A 15,894-nucleotide genomic window follows, 5' to 3' on the forward strand; every position below is an offset into this window, starting at 1 on the left:
TTAGTGATGTAGCCCAGTGCCAAGAAGGAGCGTGATTGAAGTGACGGATTATATGTGAGTGCTGATTTCATTGTCAGTTGGTTCCACCTCTCCACCCAATTAACATCCTTCTCAAAATACTCTGCACAAGTCTACATGATTAATAAGACAAACTTACAATTCATATTTCACAGCAGTCTACGTATTTCAATTTCAACTAAATAGAATTAAATAAATACCTCCATGACTTCGGTAAACAATTCACTGATGGCCATTAAGGACTGCGCATTGACAGAGTCCTTGTCAGATGTTGAAGCATGTCGGTTATGGTGGTAGGAGTCTGGGTTTGATGAAGGAAAACTGATAGCAGCTGAACTCTTCACTTGTTGGATGCCAAACTGGAGGTACCACTTTGGCAGCTCCAACTCCAGTATTTTAAGTGAAAGTATCTTCACCAGTTCATCTGTAGGAAAAGGAATTAGCATGAAATTTATTGCTACCCTATAGGGTACAATGTAACAGCAGGTCTCCCTACTTCTACATACATAGCTCACCACTGTGGGCCAGTTCAGGCAACAAGGTGAGAGAGTGCAGGATGTTGATCACAATACCATGCATGGTGGTCCTGGAGAAGGTGTCTCCTTGACTCATCAACATTGTAGTGATGTAGCAGAGCTCAGGAAGAGTGGACAACACTAGAGGACACATTGTGGTAACAACAGTAGGATTACTATACACCATACAATGATGGGACAATACTGTACTACCAGAAACTTTTGACAAAGAGTAAGCAGATGAATTGACACTTCATCAGTTTTAACATAAATCCAAGAACCACATTTACAGGCGCTTATCCAAGTTTGCCTTTCATAAAAAATTTCTGTTGTAAGCATAAGAAGCCTTTACAAGTGACCTCAACAGTAAACAGACTGTGAAGCAACAATAGACTCTAAAGTTTGGTTGCTGTTTCTGTGATTATCCTTCACAGCTATACAAAGCATTTGATTAGAGCTAAAAATGTGTCAAAGTTGTTATTAATATGTGATGGAAGTTTTGAGGGATTCTAAATGCAGCCAAGCTTGCCTTCCTCCAAACTTTCCTGCTACCTAGGTAACTAAGCAGTATGATAATCTGCATAAAAATGAAACTGTTTACTGCTACAAATCTATCTATATTACTTACAATTGATTTTGTTGTGGAAGGTCAGTCGATGGATGAACCGGCTGAGGATGGCAATCTGTGACCACAAGTAATGGTTACTTAGTACCAGTGTTGGTTCACTATTCGTCTCCGCTAGTAACTGTGCAGAACGAAATGATAATTAGTTGACAAAGTGACATTTTGTACCATACATGACAGTGAAACCTAAGGATCGTTAACAGCACTACTTTCAGGACAAATGACCAGGTTTTAGTAGTGAGTACACATAGCTGTGCTTGGGACTCTGGACACTACAACAAGGTCATCTCTTTAAAGAGGTCGCTGCTAAGTGAGGCTTTACTATATCTCATACCACATTAATATACAAATTTCCAACACATAATAATTATAAATAAGTACAAACCTTCAGCATTGTATTGATGGTAATCTGAGCTACTAGTTCAGAATTAACAGATGCCAGTGTCACTGTGGTCTCTGTTAACATCTCCGCCTTAACACTGTTCAGACCAGCATTGTAGCTAGCCTTGAAGAAGTACTCGAGCACAAACTGAAGGATACTGGGTATTGTAGCGATACTACGCCATATTTCAGCCTGTAGGGTCGGGAACAATTCAGCCGATGAGATCCCCAGCTGAATGAACACTGCTAGAATGTTATGAATCTTCTTCTTCTCTCTCTCTTCACCAGAACAAAACTTGTCCAAATTAAACAGCCATGGTTTGATGTATAACAGAATATATTGTTTATGTGCAGTGGTGTTCTTCTGTAAACTAGTCACTGCTTCAGATAGAAACTCTAGTGTTAAGTGTTTCTCTTTTTGAGCCAGTTTAGAGCTGATCTCTTCCACAAATAAAGTGTTATTTGCTGGTATGTGTAGGCCTAACAAATTGTAAAGGACAAGTAAACAATGTACTGAGTATAGTAGTATGGAGAGAGATACAGCAGTCACACACTCACTTAGATACTGACAAACAAAGAACACTTAACCATTGCAAGGAAAAGTGTACTCAAATGAAAGCCGGGATAAGTATAAGGCTGGCTGGTGACCATATCACGCCATGACACAATTAATATACACATCAAACGGTACAGTAGTACCGTTTACGTAGGGATTTTTTACGCGCTGCCCAAAATTCTGCCTATGTAAATCATCCTAGAGACATTTATTTTTATGCAACAAAAATTACCTTTACGGATAGTATTAATTCACATAATATATAATACAGCATCAAATATAACAAAACACTTACAGGTGGCTGGATATAGATTTTTTTTAAATCGCCAAAACTTGAATTTCAGTCTCACTGCCTGAACACAGTCACAAGGCTAGAGGCCAAACGAAGCAGTGCACAGCCACCATTTTACGTGACAAAAACAAATTCACCAGTGAGATGTGTCCTTTGGGGTTCCGACGAGCATAGGCCCTCTGCGCCTTCCTTGTCTTTTCTTTTATCTTCAATCAGGCTGCTTGTCTTCTTCATCCAACGAATCTACATCAAGGCATTAATTTTCCGTATCAACACTTTCTTTCAGCAGCATATTTAGATGCCACAGAATTATCTCAGAGCTGGATTTCAGAAGCGCTTTAGCCCTGGCGCTATTATAGAAGAGATATACTAGTTAGATATCTGCAACTTTGCGATTGGAATCCTGTATGCGATTGGTTTGCGACCACGCCCATCAAATAAAGGGTCTATATAGGTGGACTAATAGTGATAGAGTACGGAGACCACATGCACCTCTTAGCTATTTACTTATCAGTAAACAAGATGACTTCACCCCAGCTCTTATTAGTCTAGCTAGCTGCACACCCCTTGGCTGACTCGAGATGTACTCTAATACAACAGTCACGTAAGATATTCTAATAGAACAGTCACAAGTTACATTGTAGCTAGTGCTACAACAAAAAACCAAACAAACTAGTATTTTAAAATTGTTAATTTAAAAATGAAGTAGGGATATATGCAATAAAAAGCAGTGAAACGAGATGAATGAGGCATGCTATTACAGCATAGCTCAATGGGAAAGTCCCTACTTTGGCACATTAAGCTGCCAAAGTAGTGACTTTCCCATCGAGCTATGCTGTAATAGCATGCATCATTCATCTCGTTTCACTACTTTTTATTGCATATATCCCTACTTCATTTTTAAATTAACAATTTTTAAAAATACTGGCTTGGATAAGAGCTGTGGGTTATACCAAGAGTTCATAATATATATACTAAGGAGAGTATCCTACTCTCATATACCCCTGTAGAAGGGCGTATCGTGAAGTTATGATGTAATGACAAGAATTTGTGGTTTCTGACGTACAAGCAGCCGTAAAAGTGCAAGAATCGTTAGCACCATTTCACACTTGCGACGCTCAGAATAGCTGTATTCGCGAATGGCCTAGCAAGAAACGCCTACTAAGCGGTCTTAACTCATGAAGGAACGATTGTAGTTCGGCAAGAAACACTTTAAGCTGAAGATTATTTGGTTGCTAGCGACGTTGTTAGGCACGCGTTCAATCGATACCATGTTCAACTAATGACATTATTAATTATACAAAGAAAAACGGGCGAACTCAGAAGTGTTACGTCATAACTTCACGATACGCCCTTCTACAGGGGTATATGAGAGCAGGATACTCTCCTCAGTATAAATATTATGAACTCTTGGTTATACAGTGCATCACACACTACCAAGAGTCTAGGAAATGTGGTTACATGCTTGTTCACATACCTTGTGCGTTAGACAACAGTTTGGATTCAGGTAACAGTTTGAATGATTCCTTAACAGCACACAGTAGCTGATATGCTGCTGTCCTCTGCACAATGTCATTGCCACACAAGTTGAATAGCGCAATATTGAGCAAAGTGCCAGGTACATCTTTAGGTTGTAGCTTCCTCTCAGACAACTGCATATACTGTAAAAATAAAATTTTAAAAATGGACCAAAATAGTGTTTGAGTGCATGCATGTATGTGTGTGTGTGTGTGTGTGCGTGTTTTTGTAGTATACTATAAATCATCTAATTGCGAATAGGGCCGGTGATCACGTGACTGTAACACAGTGGTTGACATACCGGCTGCTGAGACTGCCACTTGCTAGTGATCAGGTAGATTTGTTGTAGGATGGCCTTGGTCTCCTCACACACCAGTGTAACAGTGTGTCCATCCGTCAGTCTGATTGTCAGCTTCATTGGCTCGTTGTCCACAATGTGGGCCTGACAAACACAAACTCAATTACAACATATAACCAAACAATACAATGGAACACAGTGTGTCCTCAGATATCTAAATCATTGGGTATCAACTGTTGTTAATCCAGTCCATGCTATGAACTGAACTAGTTTGGTTGATGGTAGTACTTGCCTTATTGTGACCTTTACAAAGGACTTCAGAGTGTTTGCAATTGACAAGGAATTACATGGGTGTATTAAACTTTCATCAACAAGACAACAACAACTTCACTGCAGCAGTGAACACAAAGTAATAAAGCTGTGAAAAATTTGCAGCATGCACAACACAAGAGTATTTCCACCAACCATCACCAGGGCTCAACCCAGAATATAAACCTAGAGGGGGCGAAGTAAGTCACTTCGGATTCTAGGGGGGTCTGGGGGCATGCTCCCCCAGGAAAATTTTGAAAATTTAGGTGTAAATATACTCAATTTTGGTGAAATTTTACTGTGATGCCATTGAATATTGACCATTGGATTAAACAACTTTGGGATCAATTAAACCTTTCCATTTCTCAAGGCTTTAGGTATAAACCTAGGGGGGGCAATAGCTAACCCAGAGGGGGCCTGTGCCCCCCCCCGCCCCCCCCTAGATTAACCCCTGATTCACAGTTGTATCAACATTTCTGAAAAAATTAGCACAGATTTAATAATTATATCTTTAAAATTTTACTAGTAATTTCCAAGAATTTGATATTCTCAAGTTGGGGTGGCAGATTACATTAGGGAATACAACTTTTTCTCATAGGCACACATAACTCCATTCAACCACTCCAATAAAACATACACTTCACCACGCGTTAACAAAACACTCTAACTGAACAGTCATTACAAAGGATGTGTACAAATCCCACAAGTATCTAATCCCACAATTAAAAGTAAACACCACAGTACCTCTTTGATGGTCTCCACATGGTAGATGTCCTTGATGTGCATGCTAACACCGAACACTTGCATGCGCTCACTATACAGCAGTACTACTCCGTATGGTGAAATCTTCATCCTGACGTAATACTTGCTACCTCCATCATCAGAACTCAGTAGTTGGCAGGGAGAGAAAAGCTGCAGTGGGTAGGGTGTGGTATATATTGCGCACAATTTATTCAGGTAATTCAAACCTTGAGGTCTTTGTCATTTTCAAAAACCACCGAAGACTTTGGTAAGAGCATATGTGATTCATCAATATACTGTGATAGTCTTGTGCTGTTCTCCGCAGCCACAACTTTCTTAGCTCCCTAGAAAAAAAAAGATTAGCAAATCAATAAAGTGAAGCAGCTGTATATCTGCATACATGGGTACAAGAATGTGGTGGATGTGTATGCTTGTTTTAGGGTTGGGAAGGATCAGGTGTCGATAGAGATCTGTAATATGGAGTACAAACGCATCTCATTCCAACAGAACATCTCGGTTGACATACAAAGCATATACCTTATTCTAATCGTGCATTCATTATAGCCAAAAAATACTTTAATCGAGCAATCGCTGATATATATAAATAGGATGTCACACTGAACAACAAATACTCTTGACTACCTTTATATGGGAGAAGATTCGGTAGGCCAACTGGTTGGCAAACTTCTTGAAGTTGCGATTACAGTTGTAGAGGTAGATGGTCTCCAGCTGGCACATCTTCAACTCCGGTACCAAAACTGCAAAGTTTATCAACAACTCCAGCTACAGCAAGGAAAAAAATATAAAGGAGTGACTACAAATACAGGCAGGACCACTGCAGCAACACATGGTTATTACCAACAACACAAACAAGCAGGAAAGTAATCAAACTTTAGGGTGTCAACACTCAGAGATAATACTGTATGTAAAAGTTGTAATTGAAACTACATGACTAAAACCTACATAACACAAAGCAATATCTTCCATGTGTTATAAGTGTAGACAAGTGTAGTGTAGCATACCTCAGGGTCATTGCTTGCTGTTGACATGGTAAGATCAAGAACCAACTCGAAACTCTTATCAGCAAACTTTCTCATCAAAGACACTACATAGAAGAGCACTTTGTTGCTCTGGTCAGAGAACAACTTGCTCAGGATACAGAAGAACACATGATTTCCTGCTTTTGATGTACCTCCCTGCAGGAAGCAAATAAAGGGGAGGAGCTAGAGATCATGTGATCCTTACATGATAGAAAACTTTTCTGGCTTTCTTGACAACATGGTCATCAACTTCTGTTGCCATGGATTCCAGAAAGGCCTCCAGCTGAGTACTGTTAATGGTATTTCTCCTGAGAATGAAAGTTTATAGCAGGTAACAAAGCAACCTGGAGAGAAACATACACCATGGACACCTTGGGATTATTAAAAGTAGTATCTTGATGTTTATACGTATCATAATGGGCTACTTTTGGATCATAACTAAAGCATCTGAGTATATTCTGGTGCCCATGGGCTCACCAATATAAACTACATTACCTCATCAGACCCATTGAAACCTTCCTAGTATGCTGGTATGGAGAACCGAGTTGAGCCAGAATGGTCTCAAGTTTCTGTACTGGTTGGTACCATTCCTTGTCATGGAAGCTGACAGACCTGGAATTAGGAATGGATTATCAGGTATGAAGATTGGAGCATAACACGTGTACCTCATTGCAATTATGGCGTTAGACAAATGGTCCTCATTATCCCACAAGATTTGATGGAGAGAGTATTTGTCAGACTCCTTCATAAAGGAAATGCTTTCTATGGCTTCTCCTTCTTCGTATGGCCCCATTGAAGCAATTTTTGTAACAAATCTGGTGATACAATGCATACATGTAACACTTTCACACCTCAGATCAAAGGAGCCGCCTGGGCTACATTTCGTATGTAGCCAGCTAGCCGGGCTACATACGAAATGTAGACCGGGCTACAACTGGACAGTGATTATATGGACGTTGATGCCGAAATCAATTGTGGGAATCAATTAACACTCACGTGATTAGGATACACGACTTGGATTTTGCTATGAAAACCACTCAGACGGTGAGCATTTTGTTATCCTCGCCATCCTACGAGTTGAAAAACATTGGGCTAAGGTGAAAACTAGTGCTATAGCTTATTCATTGATCGTTTCCGCATGTTTTCGAATACGGACACGCCCCCATCATGAAGCTACCACTCTGCACGGAGTAACCACTCTACAAGCAAGCTTACCTGTCTAGGCCTTTAGTGAACTGCATAGTTATTCCATAAACGATACAATAGCACTGATTAAAACATCAAACTCGCATAACGGAAATTCTCCGTGATATCTCTAGGATATGTCTGTACATCATAACCGAGAACGTACTAGCTGCTGACCCATAATCGAAAATTTTAGTATGCATATATAATATATCCAGTGGCTGTACTCGTATTGGCTTGGGTGATTGATCGCCCTGTACAGGCTATCAGCCTAATAAGTGTTACATATTAGCTGTAACACGGGGCATTCGGGTTTTGCCTGATATGTATGCTCTCTGCCCTCGGGCAGTCGGGCATACATATCAGGCAAAGCCCAAATGCCCATGTTACAACTATTACATGCAACATAGTGACACAGTATGGACAATAGATGTAGTATAAACAATTGAAGAACACATACACATGTAGAGATAACACAACATATGTATAGGGTGACTCACAAAAATGCTACACATACACAGACACACAAAAACTTACTTTCGTGACCTCTCAAAGTTTTCATTTAAAAAATCATTGAAAACCAACATGTGTTTTTCCTTCTTGAACACTACATGGTTGGCTAGATTCTGTAGTATCTTAGACAGCAACATCAGGCCCCTCTGGGTCCTGGGGCTAGGTGGCCTGTCTCCTGCCACTATACCATAAATCTCTGGAGACACTACAGTGGAAAACAGCAACACACTATACACCAGTAATATAAAACTGAACAAATAATCTACTGATTTTCCCATGAATAGAATTACATGTATATGAAAAACAACATCTAATGGTTTGTTTTCCAATATTTCTCATGTTCCAGATAGAATGTTAGCATGTCATTGATAAGAACAAATTTCGAGGGTGAAAATTTTGCAGATTGTTCAAACACTGTAGTAAAAAGTAATATCCATCAAGAATTTGTGCATGCGAAGTATGCAATCTGCTGTACAACAGAACCTCTGGGGGACCAAGTGACATAAACATGTAGGTCTCTGAGGGGCATGTATGTCATAAGTAGATTGTGCAGAATTTTAAAACATTCAACAACTACTCTATTAGAGCAGTCACTGAAATTGGTATTTAGTTTACTGATCCATTGCACACTGTACCATAAACACACAGAGACTCGTTTGCTACTAGTTCTCACCAATGGCAGGACTAATAAATCTTAGGAAGAAGGCACTGTTAACAGTGTCCAGTGCTGTGTCCGGAAATGAGTTGGCTACCGCCTGTAAGTGGAAACAGATGTCCACAAACACACACAGAGGTGCAACACACTTACTGTGTACAGACAGTGACAAACAGTCCTCAGCTGAAGTGGTATACCAGGCAGTGAATTAACAATGGCATCTAAAAATGCTTCAACTAGATCTAGCAAATTCTTCTGGTTGGTTAACAATTGCTTGTCACTTGACAGTCTACAAAAATAGCACAAATAAATGTTTTGCTGCTGCTGCACACAACACTCACTTGACAGGATCAACTTCAAAGTCACGGTCTTTGTTGTACTGCAGCATTTGTTGTATCAGGGGACGCAGCTCAGCTTGTAAGTAGTAAATGCCAAATATCTTGAAGCATTGGGACAGCACTTTGCATGGCAGAGAGTTTCCACGGAACAGTGCATCCGATCGATAATTCACTACACCATAAACCTACAAGACAATTTCAATTATCACATTTCTTTGTAGATCTCGTAATTTTTACTTCCCTCCCTTTTCTACCTCTCCATACAGTGAGGAGATTATACCCATTGCTCACCTCCATTTGAAACACCTTTATCAAAAAGGCTGTCAACTTCTGGTTACTGTCAAACATGATCACCAATACACGAGCCAGTTCATCCTGTAGGTAAATATGACAACTGGTCTTCAACTTGTACTAGAAAGATTGGTGAAGGTAAGGTCTGGTAGATTTGGCAAGTGGCCTTAAATCTGCCAACAACCCTTCCTTGTCAAATACAAGATTTGTATTGTGCAGTGTTTCATACTAAAATTTGTACCAAGTGCATGGATTTGTCACCTTTCCTTGCCAAAGAAAAAAAATCATCTTACAGCAAGCAAGCAATTATTCAAAACAATACTTATCACAGAACAATTACCCTTTTAAAGCAATGTATAAAGTTTTATAAACCCTAAAATGAAGAATTGCAAGGGAAATTGACATAACAGTATCCCATCTTCAGTTATTCATTTACACCAACAAGAACACTACAGTATAGTTACCATGTTGTTAGGGTGAATAGCTTCACTGAACAGAGTGATTATAGGCATGTCACCATCTTCAGTGATCGTCGTCACAAACTCTACCAGTTGGGAGTAGCGGTTGGCAAGGTGATTCTCTGCAAGTGATCCAAACTCCACACCCTGCAGGCATCACATACAGTAAACACTACAAGAAGGTACACAACTCTTGCCATAATGCTGGAATATAGTCCGGAGTGGCTACACTGCAAGTCAAGAGAAGGGTCACCATCTCTTTCTGCTAACCAACTGATAATTCTACACACAACATATGAACTGGTGCCAAGGTTCCTATTGTAACTGTAAAGATGAAATCTATCAGTCATTCATAGAGCCACTAATGGAATCATAAAATAACAAGGTCATGAAGTAGTATATTATAGCTAAGCTTGAGGTCTATACATACTCAACACAATGGCTACAGAAATAAAAGTACATATCTCCCCTCAGAAAAGGTTTATCTTCCCCAATAATGTATCGCATACGAGTAGTTTAGTGGCTCACTTGTTTAAACACACTTGACAGTACATCCATGAATGTTGTCCTTAGCAACACCTCCTCATGATATCCAAGATCTAAACATCACAATAAAATGCTTTACCACAACATTCACTATCAGTAACTAACACCAGTCACTAAACTGTAGTAGAACTTTGTACATTATATAACCATGTCTCAACTGGTTTAGTGAATTGTGTGTGTGCACGCACATAGCATAGTGTGTGAATCAGGAGCTCTATTAAGTGTGTAGTTAACATATGTGAAATGTGAAGTGTGAACTATGCACGCACGCACACACAAATACTCCACAATGAACACCACTCCCACTTACTGACTGAATGTGTTAGACCAGACTCAATGTTAGCCATCAACATATTGGACATAGCTGAGATGGTGTACTGCTTCAAGCTAAACACGTTGCGCTGTTGTTGTTGCTGCTGAATGCTTTCGGGAGAGGCCAGAGTAGTGTGTCCGCCAAAGTGCTCACGCATCAACTCCATAAACAAATTAAAATATCTACAAGAGAATTATCAACTATATGTATGAATGAGCGTACACAGACAGACAGACAGACACACACACACACACACACACACACAAACCATGTCAATGCACATGAAATAAGATCACATACATGCATCACAGAAACGAAAGCACATGTTATAAACACACTTGAAAAACAGTTTTCCTTTCTCATCTGATGTACTCCTTTCCGATGATTCTGGTGGCTGCAAAGGTAGTCCATCTAGTAACAAAGCTACTGCCTTCATGCTAGCAATGTCAAGGTCTCTGTAAAGGGGAAAAGAACATTAAACATTCACTGGCAATTCATGTCCTTATGACTTTTAAAATGAACTATGTAGGGTTCCAGTGATAAAAGTAGTGAAACAAGAAACAAGATATATGAATGATGGTAGTTATTATAACATAGTTACTGGAAATCTCTATGTAGTGAGTACGTACATTGGCATGTCTGTTCAATGCCAAAGTAGGGATTTCCCAAATAGCTATGCTGTAATAATATCTTGTTTCACCACTCTTTATTGCTGGAATCCTAAAATTATAATTGATTGAACTAGTTTGTTAACCTTTTGTTATAACATAGCTTGGATACACACATGTGGCTGTGACTGCTTTATTAGAGTATCTTGATCTCCTTTGAGTGAGCTATGCAATAAATTAAGGGACGTGGTTTCCATGCAGGGCTTACTGCTTCAAATAGCTTTGTGGCAACTTAGCATATTTCGTTAATGCCTTGGTATGGTTTCTTGAAGATAAAAGGAAGGCAAAGCACAGAAGGCAGCCACTCATCAGAAAGGTACATGTCATTGGTGAGTTTGTAGTTGCAGCAAGAAATGGTGGCCATGTGCTGCTTTGTTTTAGCCTCTAGCCTTGCAACTGTGGTCAGGTTGAAAGGCAAACCAAAATCAGGTTTTGGCAGTTTTTAAAAATAATAATTCAATATTCAGCCTTCTGTAAGTGTTTTCCTGTTTATACTGCTGGATTTGATGCACTAAGACTCTTCCTTAAAGGTGCTTTTTGGCACGTATAATTTCTATAATCGAGTATTTTGGCGGCGCCATTCATTTTAGGGGGAACCAGTACTACTGTACTATTTGATACTAAGGGGGAAACAATTTTAACGGCATTTGCAGTGGAGCTGTCCACTTGCAAGATGCAGATTAAAACATATAAAAGTGAAAGGGACACAGAAGGAAGATTACTAAATAATGAAACACTGAAGCAAACTAGTGAGTGTTCAGGCAGACTAAGTATCCTTACACACCCAATAGTCTCCTACTTACTGAGACAGTGATGCCAGTTGAGGGTTCTGGGACATATCCAGACTGGTTCTCTTTTCTTTTGCCTGCTGTCGGCTAGTCAGCCATTCTGTCAGTTTATCAACCGCTTCATTCCTGAATCTCATCTGATGATGGTAGCTGAGGTCTGTCCGGCAGTCCATCAGCTGTAACAATATATGTTATAGTGTGCGCATGTGTGTGTATGTGCGTGTCTGTGTGTGCATGCGTACGTACACACACATATAAAACACTTACAGTCTGCAGTAGCTGGCATAATTTGATTTTGATGCTGATGGACTGCTGGCAGAATGGCAGCTGATCAGCATAATAAATTAGCTTGGAAATGACCAGGTCCATCTTCACATTCACCATTGCAATTGTCGCCGTTTCTGACTTCAACTCCAGTATATGCTGAATAATCATTGTGATCTAAAGACAAATGCAATTCTGATCTTGAAGGAGACAACAGATGAACTGTTTATACAAAATGGCCCCGTAGCAATGGTAGCCACGTCCTCACCTGATCAATTAATGTCGTTTGCTGCTCAGATGTTTGGATCTGTAGTCATAGCAACAGGCCACAACATGACATGTACATAACAACATGGCACACCACACCTTCTCTTTGGGTTGTAAAATTGAGTCAACTTTTTGGAAGAAGTGTGGATAAAGTGCCGGACTGAGTCCATAGCTCAATACTTCTTTTGCCGTCTCCCTCACCTGTACACAACAAAATATCTCACTATCAAATGAAACATTTAGAACAGTGGAAGAAACATCAATGGGTTCGAGCTGTACTCAGCAAAGTTTTAATGTTTACAAACTTTGGCCGTCAGGTCTCCAGTGGAGTCAGTAATGTTCCTTTTGTTACAAATATGGGGACGCCTACATATGTGAGGGAACTAAAATTATGGCCTTAATAGATGAGGTGGTTTATTGATGAAGTCACAAAGTACATTTTAGACATACGTACTAGACTTGGCCACTATAACAATTACGGCATCTGTTTGTTTCACTGTCTTTACATTAATTCTAAAAAAACTTATAGCTTGGAACATCACTTTTTGAAATCGCCCTTATTAAACACTCTAATATAACACACACCTTCACACCCATCCGTTCAATGCCACAGTTCAACAGTGACACTAGCTCGTCGATGAATACAGCACAATTTGAAGTATTTGGCTCTTCTACCATTATAGGATTGAATGATGAGCCCATATTGATACTAAGTCTGAAACGCGACTTGCTGCCAATCGCATGAAGGTGCTCATTGCTAGAGAAACTGCTACTCCTTGTAATAGAGCTGGAGAGGTGGAACAAAACAAAGCATAACACCAAACATTATAGTGTGTCCTGAATAGCGTGTTTTGCAGTTTATACACATACATTATGAGAATCTAAGCAAATGACAAAATTTGGGTAAAGTGCATGCACTCCATCACATGAGCACTGCCTGAGCTTTGTATAATTTAAAAACATACAAGTTTCTGCGTATATGTGTGTTGTTGTCATTGTTGTTGTGTGTATGTGCGTGTGTGTGCGTGCATGCACGTGTGAACGCGTGCATGCTTGCACATAAACTAGTAGTACTGGACAAGCCCAGCCCATTCAGTAACTCGTTGTAACTTACCTGCCAGAGTAAACATTCAGTGTATTTAACGATTCCACACTAGATGCTGATGGGACCAGGGACATGGGTCTTGCAGAGCCACGCCCACCAGTAGCCACACCTCCTAGTGCACACAGAAAGCCAGACATGTTTGTCCACTCTGTAATGATGTGCTGCAAGTCCTCATCAGTCATCTCTGGTGCTTGTGGACGTGATGAGAAGCTCTTATTGCTGCTAGCTCCACGACGACTCCGCATCTGTTGGAGCAAGAAGAAACATAATTATTGCATAAAATGTGTGACAGGAAATTTTGGCAAAAGAAAAGGTTGATGAATCAGCTAAATTCATCAACTTTTAATTCGCATCAAAAGTCAACTCACCACCACTTCAGCTCCAAACTTGAGCACATCTGGTTGAGGTGGTGGAGAGTCATCGTGCTCATAACTCTTCAGTATAGTGGTCAATGATTTCCATGATGACAGGGTGTCCTCCCAAGCCTAGGGACAGTTAATAAGAGGTACATGTACACACAAAATCGAAAATAAGAAGAAAAAAAAGCCAGCACTGATATACAAGGAAGAACAACATGTTATACACATATCCGAGTGCATATTACCGATAAGCACATATCAATTCAGTTACACTACATACACAGAACATGACATCACATTCCTCCACATCAAACTACTGGATACACTGGCATGAAGCTGCTGTAACTAAATGGCTGCTACTACAAACTAATTTGTGCCAGCTAAAGCGACAAACACTAAACAATAAACTTTTCCTATAACACAACAAATAGTTTGAGCAGCAACCAAAACTATAACATCAGCAAGTTAAACCCGGAACACCAAACAATGACAAATTTCCTTGTTGTACATCAGAAAAAGATCACATGAGCCTAACTTCCACTGGTCACAATGAGCATTATCATACGTACTCTCATGTGACAGCCAGAGCCAGTACCAAATACATCTTGGAAGATAGCACTGCTACCGTATGTGACTAGGTGTCTACTTAGATCCACATGCATGCATTTCACATTAAATAGAGTGAAATTTATTGCTTACTCATTGCACATGTGCACGCCTGTAAGCCTTGAAATTGGACACTTGATTAGAGCCACAACTTTCAATATTAATTACGTACCAGAAAATAGGAGGATGTGTTTCAGGGGGGCTTATAAGAAACCATGAAAGTCAGCCAGAATTTCCATAGTTTTCTTTTGTATACAACTACATGTGAATACATGTAAAATGTATTCTATGGCCATTAGAAGAATTTTGAAATTTAATTGTGTTCCTACGACACATAACGTGTGTACATACACACATACATACCATAGAACTCCCAGGGGTGTACACAACATCTTTGAGAATGTTACAGATGGTCTTTTGTTGAGCAGCACGTCCTGTGGAGAAACACAACATACTACCATACATACATACAGCACAGTGTTATGCATGAAGTGAAAAAACCTGTGTGCTTTGTTCATATGTACACAGTGCAAGACTGTCTTACTGTATACATCATTTTACTATTTAAATTTAAAAAGCTACAAACAATCCCAGCACAAAATCAAACCCTAGAAGCCAGCATTAAGTCCTTTGTCCACATATATTAGTTACTCCTCAAACAGAAAATCTGGCCACTATAGCAGCATCATTGTTTTTGAGGATACATATGTGGCAGCACCCACCCATTTAATGTACCGGTTTCCCTCCAATAACTAACCAATCAAAAGGTTCTTGGAGGCATCAGCCAGAGCCTGGTATGGCTTAATGTTGTCAGCAAAAGGCACTGGACAAGGTTCTCCTGTTGTCATCAAGACTTCAGTTAACTGCACAAGGAACTGGAAGCAAGTGAGTGATATCTGCACATTATGCATGTTGGTGTTGCGAAGGTATGTTAGCAATGCCATCTCAAGTCGGTTCTGCGTCTGAAGAAATATCTTGCAAGATGTACCAATCAATGCACTCTCCTGGAAAAATATAACAGAAGGAGAGTGAAATGCAAAACATGTGTAATAGATGGATATGCATATTGTATTGTTGAAGATGTCTTTCTGTGTATAGAATGTTAGGGGGATTTGTAGTTAGTATTTTACCATACATATTTGTCCTAGCTGGTTTTAGATAGTCAAGTTCTTGCTAGTACATAGAGGGGTACCATACGATATAACAAGCAACACACACACACACAGACACACACACACACACACA

General features: G+C 39.8%; 1 protein-coding gene across 1 annotated transcript in view; it reads right to left on the reverse strand.

Moving 5' to 3' along the window:
* LOC136242439 (neurofibromin-like) overlaps nt 1–15,894 on the reverse strand; it is a 28,040-nt gene that overhangs the window by 3,704 nt on the left and 8,442 nt on the right. The window contains exons 17-48 of the mRNA XM_066033861.1: nt 15,407–15,653; nt 15,013–15,083; nt 14,053–14,169; nt 13,694–13,929; nt 13,165–13,366; nt 12,679–12,780; nt 12,581–12,619; nt 12,316–12,489; nt 12,064–12,224; nt 10,931–11,047; nt 10,590–10,774; nt 10,262–10,332; nt 9,740–9,880; nt 9,276–9,359; nt 8,988–9,169; nt 8,800–8,935; nt 8,665–8,746; nt 8,016–8,196; nt 6,959–7,108; nt 6,789–6,905; nt 6,499–6,601; nt 6,276–6,449; nt 5,896–6,036; nt 5,481–5,597; nt 5,257–5,424; nt 4,207–4,347; nt 3,865–4,048; nt 1,544–2,019; nt 1,162–1,279; nt 534–674; nt 219–442; nt 1–131 (exon numbers count right to left, since the gene is read on the reverse strand). The exon at nt 1–131 is cut by the window's left edge and continues 49 nt beyond it. Of these exons, the coding sequence (XP_065889933.1) occupies nt 1–131; nt 219–442; nt 534–674; nt 1,162–1,279; nt 1,544–2,019; nt 3,865–4,048; nt 4,207–4,347; nt 5,257–5,424; nt 5,481–5,597; nt 5,896–6,036; nt 6,276–6,449; nt 6,499–6,601; nt 6,789–6,905; nt 6,959–7,108; nt 8,016–8,196; nt 8,665–8,746; nt 8,800–8,935; nt 8,988–9,169; nt 9,276–9,359; nt 9,740–9,880; nt 10,262–10,332; nt 10,590–10,774; nt 10,931–11,047; nt 12,064–12,224; nt 12,316–12,489; nt 12,581–12,619; nt 12,679–12,780; nt 13,165–13,366; nt 13,694–13,929; nt 14,053–14,169; nt 15,013–15,083; nt 15,407–15,653 (4,913 nt within the window). The remainder of the gene's footprint in view (nt 132–218; nt 443–533; nt 675–1,161; nt 1,280–1,543; nt 2,020–3,864; nt 4,049–4,206; nt 4,348–5,256; nt 5,425–5,480; nt 5,598–5,895; nt 6,037–6,275; nt 6,450–6,498; nt 6,602–6,788; nt 6,906–6,958; nt 7,109–8,015; nt 8,197–8,664; nt 8,747–8,799; nt 8,936–8,987; nt 9,170–9,275; nt 9,360–9,739; nt 9,881–10,261; nt 10,333–10,589; nt 10,775–10,930; nt 11,048–12,063; nt 12,225–12,315; nt 12,490–12,580; nt 12,620–12,678; nt 12,781–13,164; nt 13,367–13,693; nt 13,930–14,052; nt 14,170–15,012; nt 15,084–15,406; nt 15,654–15,894) is intronic.

This window comes from Dysidea avara, chromosome 13 (genome assembly GCF_963678975.1).
Source record: "Dysidea avara chromosome 13, odDysAvar1.4, whole genome shotgun sequence".
In the NCBI taxonomy this organism is placed as follows: domain Eukaryota; kingdom Metazoa; phylum Porifera; class Demospongiae; order Dictyoceratida; family Dysideidae; genus Dysidea; species Dysidea avara.